General features: G+C 47.7%; 1 protein-coding gene across 2 annotated transcripts in view; it reads right to left on the bottom strand.

Annotated features, from left to right (window-relative positions):
• The window catches only part of B4GALNT3 (beta-1,4-N-acetyl-galactosaminyltransferase 3), an 86802-nt gene extending 69669 nt beyond the window's left edge, over positions 1-17133 (bottom strand). For both annotated transcript variants that reach the window (XM_087855530.1, XM_045774557.2), the window contains exon 1: positions 16934-17133. In XM_087855530.1, the coding sequence (XP_087711656.1) occupies positions 16934-17102 (169 nt within the window). In that variant the 5' untranslated portion in view covers positions 17103-17133. The remainder of the gene's footprint in view (positions 1-16933) is intronic.
• Between the last annotated feature and the right edge of the window lie 5635 nt (positions 17134-22768).

The raw sequence follows: 22768 nt of genomic DNA on the forward strand, positions 1-22768 counted from the left end.
GCAGAGCCTGAGCCCATGACTCACTGACCCCCACCTCTAGGTCCCCCAGCTTCTGAAGGTCTGGTCAGGAAGCCTGTGGTTGGAGCTGCCAAAATAAGCAGCCAACCCCACGGCCAATCCCTGGGCACAAGTCCCTCCTATCCCTGGGCTGAGCTGTGGGGGCAGGGGGTTCGCAGCTCAGAAGTACACAGGAAGAGTAGGTGGGAGGGCTATGGGAAAGATGACATGGTCACTAGGGCCCATGGAAATGTCCTGCAAAGTCACTAAGCCTCTCCAACCAAAGGCTTCTCAGACACCCTAACAATCATTAGCCCCTAATGATCATTACCCTGAGCTCATACCTCAGCCTCTCCCTTCACTGTCCCCACCTATGGAACCTGTCCTTCCCAAGTCAGTGGGAAAGGAGAGAGTGCTAGAGGAAGGTGGAGGTGGGCATCGTCTCGGGACAAAAGCTGGGCCCAGGACCCAACTCCCAGTCCTGCTTGAATGAGAAGGCAAGGTCCCATAGCTAGCGAGTGGCGCCAGGATTGAATTCAGGCATCTCTCTGAATCTCTTTTTTTCCAATCTTTCTCTAGCCACTTCCAGGTCAGAATACTCAGTGCTGGTGCAAATACCACTTTCTCTGGGAATAATGTTGGAGCCAGAGGGGACCTCAAGGACCAAGTAGCCAAGCCTTCGCATTTAGAAATAAGAAAATTGAGACCCAGGGGGCAGAAATGACTTGTTCAAAGTCACAGAACCAGTTCATATCAGAACCAAGACTGGAACCCAGGTGCCCGGACTCCCAGTCCAGGGTTCTTAGCCCTAACCATGTGCCTAAAAGAAAAAGACCTCTGAGTTCTCTTCTAGCCCAAATACTGTACGATTCTTTAACCTGGCTTCTACTTTCCCCCTTCTGTTATGACAACCTCAACTGATCAGGCGATTCCTAGTGACTCTCCCTGCTCCTTCGCCAAATACACTGGTTTCCTCTCAGGTCTCACCCTTCTGGACCTTTCAACTGCGCTGACAGTGTTGCTCATCTTTTTCCTTACCAAGACTCCTTAAGGGCACCAGGGTGGCTCAGTCAGTTAAGTGTCTGCCTTCAGCTCAGGTCATGATCTTGGGGTCCTGGGATTGAACCCTGCATCGGGCTCCCTGCCCGGTGGGGAGTCTGCTTCTCTCTGACCCTCTGTGCGCTCATGTTCTCTCTCTCAAATAAATAAATAAAATCTTAAAAAAAAAAAAAAAAAAAGACTCCTTAGAAGAATGACCCCTCATCCACCTTTCCCTAATTGCTCATTGGCTAGCTGCAGGCAACCAAGGGCCCCCCCCTTGCCCTGCTGATGACCAGATTCCAATGTGTGCTCTCTGTATCCCAGCTTTGACAGTCAATTGAACGTTAGCTCTCGGTCTACGGGAGGGTTCTTCGGCAGGGCCACAGCCATGAAACAAAATACCCTCAGTGAGAGTTAAGTTACTCAAGAGAGATTCTAGATTGCATACTGAGGCCTGCTGAGCTTCTGGGCCCTGCTGTAGCCCTGACCCAGAGCTGAGAGCCAGCACACCTAAGGGAACTTCCTTCCTCAGCAGGCTTAATAGGTTTGCGTGTACCTCTTGCCACCGCTTGCCTTGGTTTTCCCTCTATATAAAGCAGGCAGCAGGCTGCACCTTCTGTCTTCCAAGTGCAGGTCTCATCACGGTGGAGGAGTGGCGTTTCCCACATGCGTTGCTCCATATGCATCTTTCAGATCATGGCGGAGGACACTTCGCAGACAGGTCAAAAGGAGTAATCTTCCTTCCGGGAGAAGTAGTAATCTCTGATCCTAAAATGTGGATGCAGCCTAAGTTGCTCCAAGTTCCCAGGAGAAAAGTTCCTAGTGAAAACAAGGTACTATTGTTCTCCCTCGCCTTCCACTCCTTCCCTCACATGATTGGATCACGAAAACCCTGCCAGCTGGGGAAAGTGTTCACTACTCTGGAACTTTCCAAACCTTATTAGAGATAGAAAGGGGCAGAAAAATATAGAAAAACAACCCTTTCTTGAGGACTTTTTTTCTTGGTTTTAGAAGAAATAACTGGGTGTTTCCCCCCCTGCTTCTCAGGCTTTCCAATTTCTAAATATACCAAGCATAATCATTTTGAGCAAACCAAGTTATGTACAATATATGTTTATCTTGCTAAACTTTCAGAAAATGACTTTAGATCTGTAAAGGGCACTAAAAAGTTTCATAATTGTTTCTCTAAAAATATTACAATATATTGCCATTTCCCAGAAATTGGAACTCTCTAATTTTTGTATCAAGTCCCTTAGGCACTTTATTGTGCTCATTTCTTTTTTTCAAAGTAAATACCAACTTCCAATTTAATACCTCTTGCCTTGGGGCGCCTGGGTGGCTCCGTCGTTAAGCATCTGCCTTCGGCTCAGGGCATGATCCCAGCGTTCTGGGATCGAGCCCCGCATCAGGCTCCTCTGCTAGGAGCCTGCTTCTTCCTCTCCCACTCCCCCTGCTTGTGTTCCCTCTCTCGCTGGCTGTCTCTCTCTGTCAAATAAATTTAAAAAAAAATACCTCTTGCCTTGATAAACATTGTCTCATGACAGACAGGTGGTATTTCCTGAGAAACATAATTAAAGCTTCACTGTTGTAGATTATTCCTTATGCAAATATTTTTCCAACCTTCATGCATCAGAACAAAGTTAAATTCTTATTCAACAGGTTAAATCAAACTCGTATATTAATTTTTTCACCTCCTTTCTATAGGCCTCCAAACGCAGTCTGCACCCACTTATGACTACCTCTCTGCAATTTATCTGCAATTTGTCATCCATTTTTACCCCCGCACAGAACTGCTGGCAGTGGACTTCCATTTGCTAACGAGGACTAGGATTATGAAAACATCAGCCCTTATCAGCTGGTATCTTTCTCCAGAGATGAGAATGAGGAGATGACAACATCTTTTAAAAATATGTACTTTTCTACCACAGATCTCATGATTTATATGTTTCAAGACTCTTTTGATTTACCTTATTTTTTTTAAAGATTTTATTTACCTATTCGAGAGAGACAGGGAGAGAGAAAAAGAGCAAGCAGAGAGAGGGAGAAGCAGGCTCCCCACTGAGCAGCGAGCCTGATGTGGGGCCATGACCTGAGCCAAAAGCAGATGCAACCGACTGAGCCACAGAGGTGCCCCTGAATGGTTTTGTTTTGTTTTGTTTTTTCTTTCTTTCTTTCTTTTTTTTTTTAAAGAAGCTATTTAGTCCTTTACTAGAAGGGGCTGTTCTGAGGATGAGAGGGTGTGGGGAACAAAGGGACCTGCTGCATGAGAAATGTCACATTTTGGCCTGCCCTTTGCACTATGAGAATTCAACATCAGCAAGAGCCTCTTTGCAGGTTACCCTCAGCTATCAATATCAATGCAGGGTGTCACTAGAGAATTTTCAGAAAACTCACAAGTCACCCCCACAGCAGCTGAGGTGGGCCCACGATCCACCCCCAGCTAGGTGACAATAACTTCCGCTCGTTCGCTGGCAAGAAAAGATAAATAAACAGACTTGAGAATGGGTTCTACGCCTGCTTCGTACACTGTCAGATTGCTTGGATGGGAGAAAAAAGGACCTCATGAAACTCAGACATTAGAAGAAAGCACTCTCAGCAAACAGAAAGGAAACAAGTCATGGCAGAATGGTGGGTGGCACGGTGTGCTGTAAAGCGCACTGCTCAGGCATCAGGAATTCTGAGCCCAGTGCTGCGCTCTAGGCAGGTTGCTCAAATTCTCTAGGCCTTACATTCTGCATTGGTGAAATGAGGAGTTTGAGCAAACGGATCACACTTTAAGAGGCAACTTGCCACTGCCTGATGAGCTGTGTTGAGAACGATTAGACTGCATCTGGGCTTAGTAGAAGACTTACATGTTCTACCGAAGCTGTCTGCCATTGGCCTGGAATATGAAACGCAGGTATTTTCCATCTCAGAATTTAAAAATCTCTGATCCATTCTGCCCCCAGGATTCTCTAGGATATGTGAAGGACAGCTCCCAAAAACCAGTCAAAAGAGAAACAAAAGGGCTTTAAAGGCTGATTAAATGATTTAAAAAACAATAATTTTAAAAAACAAGGCAATAATAAAAAGAAACAGCTAACATTTATTAAACATTATGTATCCACAACTGTTCTAAGTACTATGTATGTCTTCTTTCACTTAATTGCCACAACAAAAACCCTATGAGGTAGAACTAGTAATATTCCCATTTCACGGATAAGTAACTGGGGCATATTGACGCTTAGTACTCTGCTCACTAAAGCCCAGCTTACTGAGAACTGGAGCTAGGATTCAAACCCAGGTAGTCTGCCTTCAGAGGCTTGCTCCTGACGACTATGCCATGATAAGGAAGAAAAGGAGGGGAGGTAAGAGACACTGGCAGATGGCACAGAAGACACAACGGCAACCTCAAGAGTTAAGGTAGAAAGGATGGCTGTATCCATATGGAGGAAACGTGGGCACAGCGAAGCCTGTGCCCACTCGATTCCAAGTTCACCACCTGCCTCTTCCAAGCACTTCATCGATGCTTATGGGGAGGGTAACGCAAACTGCCATCACCACACCCTCTGGAGCCGTCTTTGGCTTCTCTAACAACCCTACTTGGAATACAGAACACCAACCAGGATGAAGTCAAGAGAAGAGAAAAATATCTAAAATAACAAAAGAGGGGTGCCTGGGTGACTCCGTCAGCCAAGCAAGAGCCTGACTCTTGATTCCAGCTCAGGTCATGATCTCAGGGTCCTGAGATCGAGCCCCGTGTCGGACTCTATGGTAGGCGTGGAGCCTATTCAAGATTCTCTCTCTCCCTCTCCACCTTCCCACCTGCCTCTCTCTCTCAAGAAATAAATAAAACAAAATAACAAAACAAAATATCAACATTTGAGTTGCAGACAACTTGAGTGCAACAGAAGTTCCCAAAAGGGCAAGGTCAGCTGGCACAGAAATAACTGAGGTAGGGTTCAGGGAGGAGATGGGGTTGGAAGAATGGGCAGAGCTTTGAAAAGCACGCATAAGGAACATCATGAGACTGGACAGGAGCACTTCGGAGTCTGGGAAAAGACCAGCCCCAGAGGGAGGAGACACCAACTCTGACTCTGCAAGAAGCGACAACGAGGCTATTGCTCTCTGGGCGGTTACTTTCAGCTTATACACACTCTTCTCCATCTCCTACCAGTGGGGCTGCTTCCAGGCTCTCTCTCTCCCACGAAACATCTGTCCCCTGCAACTAGAGTAGAGGCATTTAATTGGGAGGATGCCCCCAAATCAGTCAAACTCTGGGAACTTACTGTGTACCAGGTATGGGAAGGCACTCAAGCAGAGTTCTTGACTAGGGATCCTCGGATGGGAGTCAGGGGCCTGTGTACCTCCCCCAAAAAGCATGCAAAACATTCGAAGGGCAGGCAAATTTCCGCACTAATTTCCACAGTTTCTTCACCAGACTCTCCAAGTGTATGTATGAGCCACAAAAGGTTAAAAATCTCTGCACTAGGGAGACAAAGGGGGGGAAATGCCCAGGTCTAGCACTCTAGAAATTCACTATCCCGTGGGGGAAGACAAACACAGACATAAATAACTTTGATGGAAGGCAGACTTTGATAAGTGCACTAATGGAGCTACCAAAAAAAAAAAAAAAAAATCCGTGAGGGAAGGGGAACAGAGGTGGATTCCAATGCGTTGTGGTTAGGACACCCTCTCCCCCCATCCTGGGTTTGGGATCCAAGTTTGTAATGAGGAAAAACAAACGCTACTACTTCTCCTCAAGCCCAGACAGAGCCTTTGGCTGGCCCCTCTTTCTCAGGGACTCCCAGTGGAAAACTGAGTCTAAGGCTAAACCCATTCCTGTCAGGGAGGTGCAGGAGGACACTGTTTTCAGGACAATGGGAGGCGGTAGCAAGGAGATGTTCTTCTGAAAATGAGCAATGACTCCGTTCTACATTTTTTCTGTCTTCTACCCAGTTCCCATTCTCTGGACTCCTGAGGTACTCACTCATTCTGGGCTTAATCATGTCCTCTACCCCTAGTTATCTGTTTTAGGTAAGTCACCTCTCAGAAAGCCCCCTCATTCTCCAAGCTAGTCTTACCTCTCACCCCTCCACCTAGAAATTTTGTGCCATTACCGTGTTTCATTTTCTTCCAAGAACTAATCACCATCTGAAATTCTTATGTTTGTTTATGTGTTCATTAAGGTTTTTTTTTTTTTCATTAAGTGTAAGCACCATGACAGCTTTGAATTTCTGGTTCCCTTCAATATTCCAATACCTAGGATACTGCCCAGACATAACGTGGGTGCAATGAATATTTGTTGAATAAATGAGTATCTGTCTCCTGTCCCTTTGCATTGTCCTGCAGGACCAGCACAATATCTAAATCCCAGAGAGGAAGCTGTAAGGAGAAATTAAAGCACTTTTTTTCTCATGAGAACATCTTTTGAGATGCTGGCTGTGCAGGGCTGCCCTTAACAAAAACGATCATGGCAGTGTAGCCAGAGAACCGTGTGTGAAACTCACAACCGAACATTCTGACACCTTCTACGTCAACTCTACCACCAAATTCTGTCACTTCTTTCTTTGACAGGTCTCAGCTATTCTCTGTCACCCTTCTCAGCTAGACACTCACTGCCCACACTTTAGGTCATTGCGATAAGTACCTGAGTGGCCCCTCTTTCTCCAAAGCATCCTGCAAGCTTCCAACAGTTTCATCTACCTATAGCCACAGTTCCTAGGACATAAAAGGTACTCAACAAATGTCTGAAGAATCAAAGTAAAGTCAGTGGACGAAAATAAGAAAACACTGCCTTCATCACATCAAATCTCTGCTTTAAAAAATATATGTTGCTCTCCACCAAACCCAACCTCAGCAGCCGGGCACTTGAGACTCCACAATCATGTCACAACCATTGTCCCAACCTCATCTTCAGACCAGGTGAGCCTCTGTGCTAAAGGATTTGCATTCCCTCAATGTTTACCGAGCTTCTACTATATTCCTCAAATGGGAACATTCACCGTTGCTTACACACACAACTCCCAGTAAGTACAGGCTATGGGGGCTGGGAACGGTCTTAAACGTTCAAGCCAAAGGACCTCCTTTTGGGATATACAGTGAAATACTAAGAAATGCTGGACAAAATATGACAAACTTCTTTTTTTTTTTTTAAAGATTTTATTTATTTATTTGACAGAGAGAGAGACAGCCAGCGAGAGAGGGACCACAAGCAGGGGAAGTGGGAGAGGAAGAAGCAGGCTCATAGTGGAGGAGCCTGATGTGGGGCTCGATCCCAGAACGCCAGGATCACGCCCTGAGCCGAAGGCAGACGCTTAACCGCTGTGCCACCCAGGCGCCCTGACAAACTTCTTTTTACTTACATAGTTCAGCATTCCCTAAAGCCAGGGAAATCTCCAGGGCCCAAAATATAAAGAACTGAGGGGCGCCTGGCTGGTTCAGTTGGTAGGGTATCCGACTCTTGATCTTGGGGTCCTGAGTTCGAGCTGCATGTTGGGTGTAGAGTTTACTTTAAAAAACGCACTGAACATCAGAGCAGCAAGCAGATACTAACACTTTGGCAGCTCCTTAGTTTGGGGCAACCAACAACTTTAGGTAATACATTAGAAAAAAATTAATGCTTTACGTTATTATAAACAGAAGAACAACATAGTTTCTAAATAGTATTTTAAAAGGAACCAAATCTGAAATCAAACCAAATAAAACTTACAACTTTGAAAAAATATAGTCATTGAATCAACTGAGAAAATGGGGTAATGTCTCTCGATTTCTCCCCTTCATTGTCCTGTACCCTTTTCCCTGCCTTCTCCTGGAAGCTGTTCACCTGAGATCTGCTCCCCATTGTCCTCTCCCTTTTTCCAGGCCCTCTACTCAGCTGGAACAAAAAAGACAACCAAGGGGGCGCCTGGGTGGCTCAGTCGTTAAGCGTCTGCCTTCGGCTCAGGGCGTGATCCCAGAGTCCTGGGATCGAGCCCCACATCGGGCTCCCTGCTCCGCTGGGAGCCTGCTTCTTCCTCTCCCACTCCCCCTGCTTGTGTTCCCTCTCTCGCTGGCTGTCTCTATCTCTGTCAAATGAATAAATAAAATCTTAAAAAAAAAAAAAAAGACAACCAAGAACTGACATGCTCCATTAACACTTAGTCTCTGTTCATGAGGAAATCTGCAATGTCCTCGCTCCTCCTGCCGATCCTTGACTCAGAGGTGGCGGTGCGCAGTCAGGAGACCAGCTGTTTGGTGCGAGGAGGGTGTGTACGTACACATGCCTGCATGCGTCCATTTGAACCCTGGGCTGGCAGGCAGGGTGGAAAGGAGTGGATCAGAGGATTTGTAAGGAGATCTCAGCAGAGAGGCCTTTAATCTTTGAGGCAACTGCTTGTATGGAGACCATGTTGTCAGACATGACCTTGGAGACCAAGTAGCCAGAAGCACTGGGATAGCTGCCACCTATCAGTTCAAGGCAACTGAGTCATGAAAGACCGGTGCCAGAATGGCAAAGATTGACTGTCTCCTTGACACCTCAGTGACACCGGAGAGGTTCCAAACCTACTCCTGAAAGAGGTATCTCCTTCCGAAGTTTATGAAACTGAAGCCCTCAAAAGAAAAGGCACTTGCCCAAGGACCCTCGATAAGTCAGTTATGAAGCTGGGATTTAAACGAAGATAAGTGCCCAGTGTTTCTGCCTTCCAGTCCCAGAAATCCTCAGAGGACACACAGCAGAGTGACCAGCTGGCTACCACTTCCCAACTGCAGAGCTCTTGTGCGCCGACATCCCCAACAGATCTCTCATTCTCAGCAAAATCCCGCCCCTCCCATCCCCTCCCATCCCCTCCCATCCCCTACTGACCCGCCCCTCCCATCCCCTACTGCAAATCTTTGCCTGGGGTGGGGGTAGAAAGATGGAGGCAGTACTGAGCATCACAGAAGGAAGAAAGGGTGGTTCAAGAACATGTCTTTGCCGGCAGGTGCTGGACATAGATGGCCTGGGGACTGGTGAGGACCGGACACAGCTGTGTCACGGACTGAGATGCTGAAGCGACACTGGCAAAGGGCTAGCTGAGGACTGTATCTATCCACTCCTGCCTGCCCAGCCATTTTCCAGTTCCTACCAGACTGTAAACTCTCAGGGGGCAGAGATGGGAACTAACATTCATTGAGCTCTTAATATGTGCAAGGCTTATGTTAAATCTAATTGCACCTATTTAGTGTGCTAGGCTCACTAACTCTTACTGAGTCATAAGAAAGCTCTACAGGGAGGGCTTTATAACCCAACCCACGCCCCCCCCTCCCCCCGATGAAGCATCTGAGTCTTGAAAAGGGCTAAGTACCTTATGCAAAGTCCTGCAACTAGTGAGTAACAGAACTTGGATTTGAGCCCTGCCTTGTCTTCAAAGTCCATAATTTTTTCCAGGAACTATCAATGCTTTTTACCCCACTCAGTGCCCCAAGAAAGTAAACGCTGAATCACCTCTGCAGCCACTTAAGATTTGCAAAATAAATAAAAACTGAAAAATACACATCACTTAACTTCCGGGCATTTACATATAAAATCCTTGGTCTGCTTGGAATGTCATTTCTCTATTCCAACACCCACCTTTCTTTCTCTTTTTCCCATCCATGGGCCCTATTCCCAGGTCCTGATACTGTAAAGCACAATTCTATCTGGTATAGAGTAGGATGCACGTATAGCCTCTGTTAGGCTCCACGAGAATACGGTTTAAAAGAAATTAGTAGAGGAGGTAGATAACATCTCTTCCCTGGGCCTGCTTTCTCATCTGTTAGTGAAGGACTGGATCTCTGGTGTTTGTGACCTTGTGCATCCATAAGCCACAGGCTGGGCAGGTCTTCATGCTTACGGTCTCACCATTGGTCTGGCAGGGAAGGAGTCCACATGACAAACTTGAGGTTCCCAGCCTTCTTGACCAGTCCCCTCAGTTGCTTTATCAGGGGTGTTCCTTGGGGTTCCCCAAGCTTTACTGAATTTTCCTTGTATTTATGTCACTGTTCTCAATGACGCTGGCTCAGGCCCCAACATCTGTCAATAAATTCTAAGCTTTTAATGATACTCATAAAGAGGTGAGAATTTATTTTTGAATGCCATTCAACTTTTCAACACCTAAATAAACTAAAAACCAAAAAAAAAAAAAAAAAAAAAAAAAAAAGACCGGGAAGATTATTTTTTGGCTTTTTTAAATCTAGAATTCTTGTTTAAGTTATTCCAGAATCCACCATCTGGTTATCACAGCTTTTTATACTTTTTTTTTTTTCTTTTCAACAATCTCTAGGTTAAAGTAGTGGGATTATAGGTGATTTTTAATTTCTTCTTCATACTTTTATATATACCATGGCTCTTTCATTGATTTATTTTTTTATTTGCCCCAAAAAAGTTACAGTGCTTTACAAGGATCATAGAAAGTAAGGTGACATAAACTAGAAGTCACTGTGGGGGGAAAAAGGAAAAACAAAGGTATAAGAGGCATAAAATTAATACCAAGAGGCAGATCATAAAACCTTTTATACTTTTTTCCAGATGAACCAAAATTGAATTCTAAAGCTTTCTAGTAACCAATACAAAGGGGGAAAACCTGGTAGTTATACAACTTACACGGCCAATAAAAATTTAAACAAATTGACTGCTCAACTATTTCTAATATCGAGACCAGAGAATCATTTTTGGACGGTTCTCACACACAGGATAAGCAATGTTTCTCAACCCCACCCTGGTAGCAGTTCTAATGGAGAATTTCACAGGGCTCTATTTCATAGCTTTTAGGTCCCTGGTCTTCACTGGCCACTCCTTAAGTCATTGTATCAGTTGTACTGGGGTACCTACAGCACAAAAAAGAAATTTTACAGGGGTTAATGTGGTCCAGCTACACAGCTGTCATCTGGTATAATGAACATGCATTACTTTCATAATCATAAATATTAACTTTAAAATAAAGCATGTATTTTTATACAGAAAGTATAAAAATAGTCTAAGTAAATCTGTCCTGAGGGTAGTGACTGAAAGGGAGTTCACGGGGGGCTGCTGGGGTGCTGGTAATATTCCATTTCTTCATCGGGGTGCTCGTTACGCAGGTATGTTCAGATTGTGAAAATTCAAGCTGTACACTTATACGTGTGCTTTTCTGAACATAGAAGATATTTCAATGAAAAGTTACCAAAAACAAAACACACACACAGCCAGGGACCACAAGGATAATCTGTATCCTTATTTTCTAAAAAAAAAAAAAGTTGGTTACTAGTTAAAAAAAAAAAAAAATTAGCATAAAAAATAAATTACATACAAAAATATCACAAGGATAAAAATAATACTCATTTTTGCTTATCTCATGGATATTTGTAACATTGAAAGCAGCACTTGTTAGAACCTAAAAGTCTGCAAAATTTAAAGAGCTATCCATCATGCTTTGCTCAGAATATATAACATATTCAGCCCAACGCCCTTTATATACACCATCCAAACTGTTCTCACCTCTTCCAGTATTTTTTTTTATATCGGGTAACATATAAATCTATTAATTGTGGATCACAAGGTTAAAGGGGTCTGAAAGCAAACTATATAGTCGGCCCGGTTTAGACCTCACCACCCTGGGATATATGGGAAAGTATTCGTGGAAAATAAAAAGGGCAGATTTTGAGACTGGTGGAACTTGGTACAGAACTGGGCTCCAAGAACAGCCTCTAGGCCCCCTTCCAAAGCAAACTCGGCTATGGCGGCTGCTCTGCTCCGCTCCATAAAGCTCAGCACTAGAGGGCAAGACCAGGCTCTGCAGCCTGGAAAATTACTGCAGCGCGAGGACCAGCAGCTCCTAAAGCCAGCACAGAAGTGCTTGCTTCGAAAGACCTGGTGCTGCGAAGCAGTCACAACCACGCAGGGCGTCTGGACAACTCCCGAGACGGGAGCGGTAAGGAGCCTCTGAGCAGGCAAACGGGGCCTCAACTTGGACTGAGGGTCCCCAGGCGGTGTGGGCAGGATAGATGGCGAGGTGTGTTCCCACAGTTGTCCTAGCCACGTCAGAAGGAGAACAGGAGAGCCCAGGGAAAGGAGACGCCAAGTCTGGGTCAGGGCTCCTACTCTGTGTCACACACGGCATTCCGGGTACAGACGGTACTGGGTCCAAAGAAAACACACTTATATAAAAAGGCATTGATGGCTTAATTCATACCCTTTGCATATGTGTTGAAAGGCTATTGTTGTTTATATGTATTACGGTACAAGGAACAAGAATTCCTAGGTTCTATTCTTGGATCGGTCACTGATAAACAAAGTATCTGCCAGTGGAAAATATCAGGTGCTTGGAAATTCAGAGCTTACCATCCATAACCAGGAGGTATTTATTCAAGCGCCTAGTGTGTGCCCAGAACTGAATACTGATTTGAAGATACACACAGCAGCCAGGTGGCCAGGGTGGCGGCATAAAGAGACATAAGTAGGACACAGGAATAGGAGTCAGAGGTTCCACGGGAGTGAGGGGCAGCCCAGCCAGGGCAGCAGGAGCCACGGTCCCGGGCCATAAGGAGCACAGGAGTCGTGCTCCCCTTCCACGCTCACCTCTGCTGTGAGTGTCGGCCCTAAGCCACATCATCCCCACTCTGCCCACACATCTGTCTCATTTGTTCTCCCTCTCTCCCTGCCTGCGGCTCAGATTACTGCTCTGCCCTGAGTTACCTCTGCTGTGGAGGGTTTGTATCCTTTCCAAACCAGCACGGCTGCAGTGACCCCAGGAGGTGAGGTGCCCGCCTGACATCTGTGGGTGTGCCTCCCTCAGCCCACGCAAAGTCCCTCGGAAGTCACAGGGGCCAACCAGAGGGTGTGTTAGAGGTGTAAGGCAGCAAAACCGATTCATTCCTGAGCCTGAGAACACTTCGGGGTTCAGCGGGTAAACGTGACACTTAAAAAACGGGGACACACCGGAACCAGCCTTGTGAGATCGAGAAAGAGGCTGGTGCACGCTATCATTCTGCCCTGGCTCTGGGCCCAAATGCAATCTCTTGGCTCCAGCACCAAGTTGGTCCCAGCAGTAGGTCAATTATAGAGCAAAGAACCTAGAAACCATTTTAGTCCAGACCTCTGCCCTGGCGCAGGATTTAGCTAATCCAATCCTAACAAATGGGTATAACTTGTTAAAAGCTGCCAGGATAGAGAGTCTTTAACTTCCAACAATAGTCTGTTCCCAGGGCTGCTTTTCAGCTGGTACACTCCAGTAGAGCTGTACCAGTTATTAAACTACTGAAAGACTCATGAACATGTTGGTATATAGTGACTGCCCCAAGCCCTCTGAATGCCCCACTACCACCCTGACCCATCCCCAGGAGAGCTTCATGACTCAGCAGCTAAAGGGCTCATGCCAGGCACAGCAAGGGACCTTCAGGGCCCTGTTCAGGCATCCTCTATACTGAAGTATCGTCAAACAGCTTGACCCTGGCCGGCTCCATTCTACAAGGCTACCTACCCTATTCTAAAACTGCCTTCTCTTATCTACTGAATAAATGCCAGTCTTTAAGGTTGCTTTCAAAGTCTTTCATAATATAGCACCATCCTATATTCTCCCTCCTACTCTCTGCTTCATCAAACCCAGATGCTTGACATTCCCAAACACTAACTCTTCCCTGGTCTTTGTTTATACTGCTTTCTGCCTGGAATATCCTTCTCTTTCCATATCCGTTAAAACCTTACCAACTCCTCAAGATCTCCTGAAATGTCACCACTTGCATGAAGTATTAGTTGAAAGAGCCATATCCCATTTCCAGAAGTGTCGCAACAACATCTCGGTTCCACATTTGTAGAACTTAATGCCTGTTTCATATTACAGTTATTTTTATATATGCACCTGAACTCCCTTCCTAGAGAGAAAGCTGTTGAGAGGGCTAGAAACCATAATCTACTCACCATTATATCTAAGTGACCTAGCACAACGCCTTGCTCGAGGTATGTGCTAAATAAATATTTGTTTAAATGAGTCAGTGAACAGCTCTAATTCTTTTGTCCAAGGGACCCATTTTCTATCTGTTAAAGATTTGGGTTGTTTTTCTCTGAAGTTACTCCAATTGTGGTTGTATCTCTTTCTACATATGGAGCCCAAATTGCACATCATCCATATCTTAAACTACTGGGTTATTCCATGAAGATGAAGCAGGAAGCATGCTCCCCTGTCATTACTTTACCACCCTGGAGTCTGTGACTGCCATTTCTCCATACACTTCTTCCAGCGTCAGATCAATGTACCCGTCACACAGGGACAGGCAAATGAAAGGTTCTTGGTAAAGGAGGCCGGCCTTACAGACGACAGGAAGGCTGATGGTAGAGTGAGTTGGCAGGGATTGCTGAAGAGAGGAGGCAGGGTGGCTTGTTGGGAAGCAGAGCCAAAATGGAACTCTGGTTGCTGCGGTCAAGGCCACGGGTGCAGTCCTGGGAGGGGAAGTTCTATGGCCTGGTTGCTGTTGGTATGCAGGGTGTAAAGGAGGAAATGGTAGCAAGCCTTTCCTTACCTCTGTTCTTTAATTCCTCCTCCCCTGCTCTCCCTCCAGAGGAATAGCTCTGAGCTGGGAATAAGACTAGAGAGGACTTTGATGAAAGATGTCTGGGCTTCTTAAAAACAAAGGAGGATGGGAGACAAGGAGCCAGAAACCACAGCCACTGCCTAAATCTCATTCCAAAAGGAAATCCAGGCAAGAGTAGAATACAATGGGACAGCCCAGCATGAAAAGTCACCCTGCAGAACAGATGGGTTTCAGGGTTCTAGGAGGCTGAGACGAGGAAACAAATGACCCATCAGTGCCTAGGTTTGGGCTCTCGTTGAAAATGATGGTTAGAGAAACAAAGACATTGCTGGAATTGGAAGCTGGGAACATCTTTCTGGAGAAGGGTCAGTTTGGAAAAGGAAACAAAGAATAAGGAAACCCAGTCAGAGTTAAGATTCCTCTAGAAGGGAAACCAAACAGACCCATGGATTGACTGATAGCCAGGGATGAGACAGCCAACAGGAGTCAGAGGGTAGGAGCCAGAATGTAAGATTATGATTATGGTAAACTGGTTCTGGTCTGAGGAGAAAGCACACTTGAGGTAAAGGAAAAGTGTGTTGGGGTGAGGGCGGGGGGTTGGAAGAAGAGACCTCACTAATTTCAGGATCACAAAGCAACTGCTTTCCTCTGTTCTTAATCCCTGCAGAAGATCCCACTAGCTACCACGTTAACAAAATGGTGGCCACGTTGAGAAGGGGTGTCCCAGGGAAGAGAGAAGGGAGATCCCTTCCCGGGGCCTCCCATCTGCACACACTCCAAAGGGGCTCACCCACTTGGGACTGAGCAGCCACAGAATGGAAGAGTAGATTCACTGTCTTCAGAGGGAAGAGCAAGGCTCGGGGGAGGGAAGAACTAGCTATATGCGAAGGCAAATTTTGGTCATCAGAAGGAAGAACTCTCCCATTCAGAGCTGTGGAGCTGTGGCTAAGCAGAGCCCTCCTCAGGATGTGCTGGGCTCTCCGGCCCTGGAAAAGCTCAAGCAGGGGCAATCACACAATCGAAGCATCCAGACTCAAAGGGACCTTGGAGACCATTTAGTCCAACTTCCTCCTTCTACCTAAAACGCTGTCATTTTCCCTTTGATCTCCCAACTCGTTAGTGGCAGAACCAGGATTGGAACCCCAGTCTCTCGACTCACAGCCAGAAATACTTCAACAGAGAGGTTCTGCCATAAATACATGTCTCTACCCTGAACCAGCTCAATTACTGACCCTAGTAATTCCCTTTCTTTGGCCACAGGAGGAGGCAAAGCACCACACCCAACTCTGCCCAGAGCAGCTGACACAACGACATGTCAAAGCATCTTCTCACCAGCAATTTCATCACCGCGTATACCTTCAGAATTTCCTCAAAGGGGGGAAGTGAAGCCATGGGAGACAATGTGCTCCAACTATGAACCTCCACTCCTTGGCCTTGGGCGGGGAGCCTCCTCTGGGAGTTTCTCCACTTTTTCCTGCTATTACATTGACCTTTTACAGTCCCTGACACTTTCAGAGTTTTGCTTTGTTAGCTCCATCAGTAGTAAACCGAAAATGACGTTGGATAGCCATGGCTGTCGAAGGAAAAGGAGAAAGAGACCGTTCTCTCCCATTTTCCTAGGAGGAAACTGAGGCACAGAAAAATTAAGTCGCTTTGGCTACGTTAAAAAGGGAAGCAGGAATCTAACCACTGCTTCGTCCACTGTGCCGTCCACTGTCTCCCCGAGCAGGGTCTGGTGAGTTCAGTATGTTCCGCAAGGTTCCAAAGCTTCAGATAACTAGCTGGAGAGGTAGCCAGGACTAGGAGGGGGGCCGGCTCAGTGAGGAAGAGGAAGGGGCTGGGGGGGTGGCCATGAGAGGGCTCTCAGAGGTATGGTTAAAATAAAGAACCCCAGAAAGCGCAGCGCGAGAGGAAACGGAGCGAGCCTCAGAGCAGGCGGCGAACAAAGTTTGGGCCGCGCTAACCGGAGCGCCCCTCCTCGGGGGACACACGGCCGAGGGCACCCCGGGCACAAACCCCAGCCCACGCCTGGATCGCGTGTTTCTCTCGTTGGGGGTCTGCAAGCCTCGCGCGCGGGAGGTGCCCAGCGTCTCGGCCCGCATTTCCGCGCGGCGGGAGGGAGCCCGTCTCCCCGCCGTCCGCCGAGGGGAGCAGCGAGCAGCCCCGAGGATGCCCCGTCCCCCCCACGGCCCTGCGGGCAGGCCTGGTCTCAGAACTCAGGGACCGGCCCCCACGCCCCCCTTCTCTCCCCGAGTAGGCAGCGGGGCGGCGCCGGGCACCTGGAGAAGAAAATGAGTTGGAAATCGGGTCTGAGGATGAGAGGCGGGTCTCCCCAACCCGGGAGCCACCGGTGCTGCCTCCTCCCACCTCCGCGCCCTCCCCGTCTCCCCCCCCCCCCCGGCGTACTTACTCCGGTTCAGGGGGTTCCCGCCGACCTGGGCCGACGCCACCAGTTCCAGATAGAGAGTCCAGAGCCCCACGGACACCAGGGCGAGCGCCAGCAGCAGCCGGAAGCGCCTCCGCAGCAGCTTGACCGGGCGCAGGAGCAGCAGGAGCAGCGCGGCCCGGGGGCTCCCCATGGCGCGGCGCCCCGGCGGCCGCCGCCAGCGCGGGCCGCTCCGCACCCAGCCCCCGCCCCCCTGCCGGGCCCAGCGCCCCGGGCGCACCGTGGCCCAGCCCCAGCCCAGTGTCTCAGGGCTGCGCCGAGGCCGTCGCCCCCGGCCGCTCTCCAGCCGGGCGCAGGCTCATGCTCCGCGCGCCAGGGGTCCCTCCGGCTGCACGGGCGCCTCGCGCCGCCTCTCAGGTCTCCCTTCGCGAGCGGAGCCGGCGCCTCCTCCCCCGAGTGTCCTCCGCGCCCGGCTCTCCTCTCCACGCCTCTCGCCGCAGGCTCGCCGCCTCCCGCCCGCTCTCCCGCCCGCTCTCCCGCCCGCCTCCTCGCCCGCTCGCCCGCTCTCACACTGCACACAGGCAGGCTTCCCTAGGTGCGCGCCTGCCCGCCTCTCCGCCGCCACCTCCCGCTCGGGCTCTTTCTCCCAGCCCTGGGCTCGCCCGCACACCCACCTGTCCCGCCCCCGCCCCGCCCAGGCCCCGCCCCCGGGGCACAGGTGGGCTCCGCCCCTGAGAAGCCCCGGGGGGGGCGGGGAAGAACCCCTCTCGGCCTCCTGGGCAGCTAGAGAAGCGGCCCGAGATTGGCGCCTCCGCCGACTTGGGACGGTGAGGGTGTAGGAGGGGGCGAGTTCGGCTCCGAAATCTGTGTGACCGAGGGAAACTGAGGTACCGCCCAGGCACCCGGTGGTGTTGCGCCCCAAGCAGAAGTGAAGTAGAAGCTGGGTAGAAGGGGGGCGCGGAGTGGGGGAGTCACCGGTGGAGCGGTCACTCTGGGGAAGAGCTGGGGGTGACGCCTGAGGCTTTGGCTTCAGGGCCTCTCGGGGCCAGTGACGACACTACTTCCTACTTTAGGTAATAAGAGTAGACGTGGTGTTAGTTGGGAGGCAATGGCCACTTAAGTCAGCCACGGTTTCTTCGTCCGGGTTGGATTTGAAGACCCGTCTATCCCAGCCTCAACCACCTCAACAAGAAACTGGGGAAGTTATACGCACCCCAGATTGAACCCCAAGTGGTTTTTCCCAGACTGGGACGAAATAATTGTTGGGGGAGAGCAGATGTTGGAGAGTTCTGAAGAATTAAAAATCAAAAAGAGGGGCGCCTGGCTGGCTCCGTTGGAAGAGGAAGCGACTCTTGATCTCCCGGTCGTGATTTGGAGCCCCAGGTTGGGTGCACAGATTACTTAAATAAATATTTAAAAAATAAATAAATAAACAAGAAAGGCACTCAAAGAATTGAAAAAAAATCATCAAGGTATTATCATCTGATTTAAATGAGATAATTAAGGGCCAGTGGAGGGGAGTGAGTTGCCTGACAGGTAATAGTGCAGGTTTCTTTCCACTCTCCTGGGGAAAGTGGTCAGGAGACTATGAAGAAAGCAAGGATCAGAGAAGCATTCCCAGATATTTTTAACTCAAACAAACAACATGCAAATAGTGTTCCAAGACAGAAGTTCACAGAATTGAGTGCTGTGTTTCCCATTCTCTCTGCTACCACCGTAGTTGGATGCTCAAGAGCCCAATAATCTCTAGGGACTGTGGTACATTTTCCCAACTCGCACCCCCCACCCTCTCCTGTCTACACTACACAATTCTTTGACACATTCATACACTTGCTCAAAAACATCCAATGACGTCCTAGTGCTTCCTGATTAAAATGCAAACTGTAAATCTGGAATTCAAGGCTTTCCAAAACCTGTTCCAACTTTATGTGACATCTGAAACCTGCTTGAGCTAAAATGAACTCATTTACTGCCCCCCCCCCCATACATTTTCTTTTTTAGTCAGATTTGACACTTGCTTCAAGGTCCATTTCAGGCTCTATGAAGTTTTCTTAGACCAACCCAGTCTTGAGCAACCCTATCCTGCTTGGAGTTTTAGTAGAACTGACAGCCTACCCCACCCACAGATACGTACAGGCTCCCCAACCTCACCGCAGGGCTTCAAAAGTGGGAACTTTGCCTCCTCAACGGGTAACACAATGTCCATTTTAGCACACAGTAATGTTTGAGGATGAAGATAGCGCTTGGAGCAAACATCCTGCAGAACTTCCGGTGTAGTTCTTTAACAAAAGGTAGACCTAAAGAACAATTTCTCTAATAGCCCCAAGGAAATGTCTCTGCAAATTTCCAAACCAGAGACGTGTACACTTCCCACACTCTTCCTTCTCTCCAAAAGGCTGAGAGACAAGAGAAGCCAGCATGGACAAGCCTGGCTGAGGCAGGTGAGGCGTGATCAGGGTCTCTGTGAATGGAATCTCTCTCTCTCTCTTTCATTGGGAGCAACCAGACTGGCAGGCTGAGTCACTTTCAGGTACTTTGTCATGGAAACAGTGACAGCCCTACTACAATCCTCTCCTCAAGACTGTTCCTCCTGAGAGAACACATGTAACACCTCCATCAACCAAACCCTTCAAGTACCTACTATGTGGGAACTGGGAGAGATTGAAAACCGAGGGCATGCCATTTAGTTGAGGAGAAAAGATATTCCCCAGAAAGACAGATCTGACAATATAAAGGCTAGGTTTCTGGTCCAAATAGTGAATTCCAAAGAAATTCAGAAAAGGAAAGAGATCACTCTGCACATCTCATTTCTTTGCCCTCCTCTTCCCACTCTATGTTCTCATACCTGAAACAGCTCATTTCTGGGACACCAGCCTGGCTCAGTTGGAAGAGCATGCGACTCTTGATCTTCAGACCATGATGAGTTCAAGCCCCATGTTGGATGTAGAGACTACTTTTAAAAAGTAAATAAATTAAAAAATTTTTAAAAATCATTTTTTCTCTACTTATGGTGAGAGGGTGCAGGAGTGGGCAGGGGTAAAGAGGCCAGGAAACCCTTGTGACTCTCACTCTTCTGTCTCCTCAGTACTGAGATTTTCCTCACACCCAGTCGCTTTCGGACAGCTTGCTCTAAATCCCCTTTTGACTCCTAATATCACAGCAAGGCAGCATCCAGACTTCAAGACCCAAATTCTTTTTTCAATCAATTGAGCTAGCTGTCATTCTCCCTCAGGTCCAGAGCTAAGTATATATAACTAAGTATATATAATTTTCATGGCACAATATTGTCACCAATGTCTGTTCATTGTCATGTCAATTTATCTGGATACTCACTGGTTCTTCTGACGATCTTCACTGTCCTTTCACTCTCCCACTTCAGTGCTGGCACCTGTCCAGAATGGTCCAGGGTCATATTGCACAAATCACACCTGAAAGGAAAGAGCATTTCCATCATGTCTCCTGCAATATGGATGGGATGGGCTCTGGTCTTTGGCTTGGCGAGGATGTCAGCATCAGGTCACACCACAAAGTCTCTTTTCCCAAATTGCAGAGGCTTTGTGAGAGAGGTCAGTCGAAGCTTTCTAAAATGGGCCAAGGCTAGCACAGGGACCAGAAAATTCTGGTTTGTAGAGCATTAAAAGGGAAACGTGTACAGTGACCGGTAGGTGTGGTAGCAGAACTCTGTGTCCGGAACAAGTCTTATTCTAGTCATAGGGGCAGCAGCTTATACTAAGTAACTCCCTTGATCCCAGGGCCCCCTTCCCATTTCCTCAAACCTGACACCTACATTGTAATGCGGCAGTTTGAGCTTACAGAGCATTTTTGCATCTTCTATTGTGTGTGTTTTCTTTCACAACCCCACGAGAATAGTAGGAAAGGTATTCTCCTCTATTGACAGGTGAACTGTGCAAACCTCAGTTTCTTCCAGGTGATCTGCACCAAGTTCACATAACCAGTGCCGTGATGGAATCAGAACCAGAACCAGATCTTTAGCCCCTGGGGGCTCCTGGGTGGCACAGCGGTTAAGCGTCTGCCTTCGGCTCAGGGCGTGATCCCAGTGTTATGGGATCGAGCCCCACATCAGGCTCTTCCGCTATGAGCCTGCTTCTTCCTCTCCCACTCCCCCTGCTTGTGTTCCCTCCCTTGCTGGCTGTCTCTATCTCTGTCGAATAAATAAATAAAATCTTTAAAAAAAAAAAAGATCTTTAGCCCCTGGTTCTCTTTCCACTGGACCCAGAGAACGCCTTCTCTGGCCTGAACTTCCATATTCCCTTCTGCCCATACAGACCCTCGCTCTTGTCTTTTACTTCAGGAGCTTCTCTGCTATTCAGATGTATTTCATGGAAATGTCTTGGTTAGTGGAAAATCTGATGATAATTCAGTGTGGGTTTCTGGGCCATTGCTAAGTCAATCAATGTCTTAGACTGTGACATGTGGAGGGCCGAGTTCCTTTACTTAGAGAAAATTCCTAGAAGAGAAAAGTACAGTGCCAAAACCATCTCCCAGTGTCATGGCCATCTTGGCAAGCATTTATTTGTTTTATCTCTTTCAGCTCATGTAACACATCCCTGCCTATAGGTTTCATGGGTTCTGTTTTACAGATAAGGAGATGTTAAATAACGGGTTCGAGGTGATGTAGGTGACTTGTATCTTAGATGGCACTCAAACTCAGGCTTTCTAACTTCAGATTTGATGCCTTTTTTTTTTCCCCTTTGCACATATTTCCCTGGAAGTTTCCCTGGAGCAATATATTCACCCTGGAAACTCTGAGCTCACTCTCAGCACATCCGTAACTCACCGAGCCACATGATAATTCTTCTCCTCCTCCTCCTCCCCACCCTCTTGAGCACTGCCTGCTCTGCTCTTTACAGAAGAGGTTGCTTTTTCCTCTCTCTTCCTTCCACAAATCCATCTTCTACAAGTCTTTCTGCAGAGTTTGCTACTGTGGAGGCGAATCCAGGAGAAGGTGGAAACCCTCACTGAATGTATCTTATTGGTTCCTTCTCTTGATTGCCAGGGCAGTCGGGCCCTTCTCTCTGGATGGTGGAAAGAATTGTACGAACTTTGGCCAAGCCTCAAGCCTTAGTTTCCCTCCATTTGTGGTCCTAAATAATTTTGCATACTGGACTGGGAAACAGATGAATATTTACCATCTTTATAAAAATGTGTGCAAGATTGCATCATAGAGAGTCAAAGGAACCAGATGAAAAGAGTCAAAGGGAAGACGAACAGAGGGGCAGAGATGTTATGTGTCAGAACAAAGCTCTTTAGCTTTCAGGAAAGGATCCCAGGCAGTTCACACACTGAGAGCTTATGGCTTCATCTCCCTCCCAAGCTAATGAGTTGTTGATTCGATCTTCAGCAAACGCAAGGCATGACCCAGACCAGAACTATATGCTTCAAAGCTTAAATTTGGCATCTATTCCTGGGTCTTGCTTCTCTTTCCAGTCTGCAGTGTGAATGCCTCCAAATTATTACAACTTCTCTTCCTGCCTTCCTCCCCCAAGGAAAGGGATTCTCCTGCAAGTCAACAGATAATTATCTAAGTCAAAAAATTAACTTTGACTTGTTCAGGCTTTTCAACTGAGTAATAGCAATTATTCCCCTCCACTCAGATCTGCTTTGTTGCTGGGAAACCCACAAGGAGAAAGGGTCAACAGCACTCCCCGTTGCTCATTAGTTGGTGCTGAAACAGAGGCTAAATGAGCCTTCCCTGGAGTTCCACCTCCCGTCTCTCTGACCACGAAACCTTGCTCGAAAGACATTCTCCCACCCGTCTGTGGAAAGACATTCTCTCCTGTCTGCAACCTGCAATCTGCTACTGCAGGTAATGGTGAGGGGTTTTGTAGTTGACGCTCA

This window comes from Ursus americanus, chromosome 25, assembly GCF_024610735.1.
Source record: "Ursus americanus isolate L20-20 chromosome 25, mUrsAme1.1.p, whole genome shotgun sequence".
Taxonomy (NCBI): Eukaryota; Metazoa; Chordata; class Mammalia; order Carnivora; family Ursidae; genus Ursus; species Ursus americanus.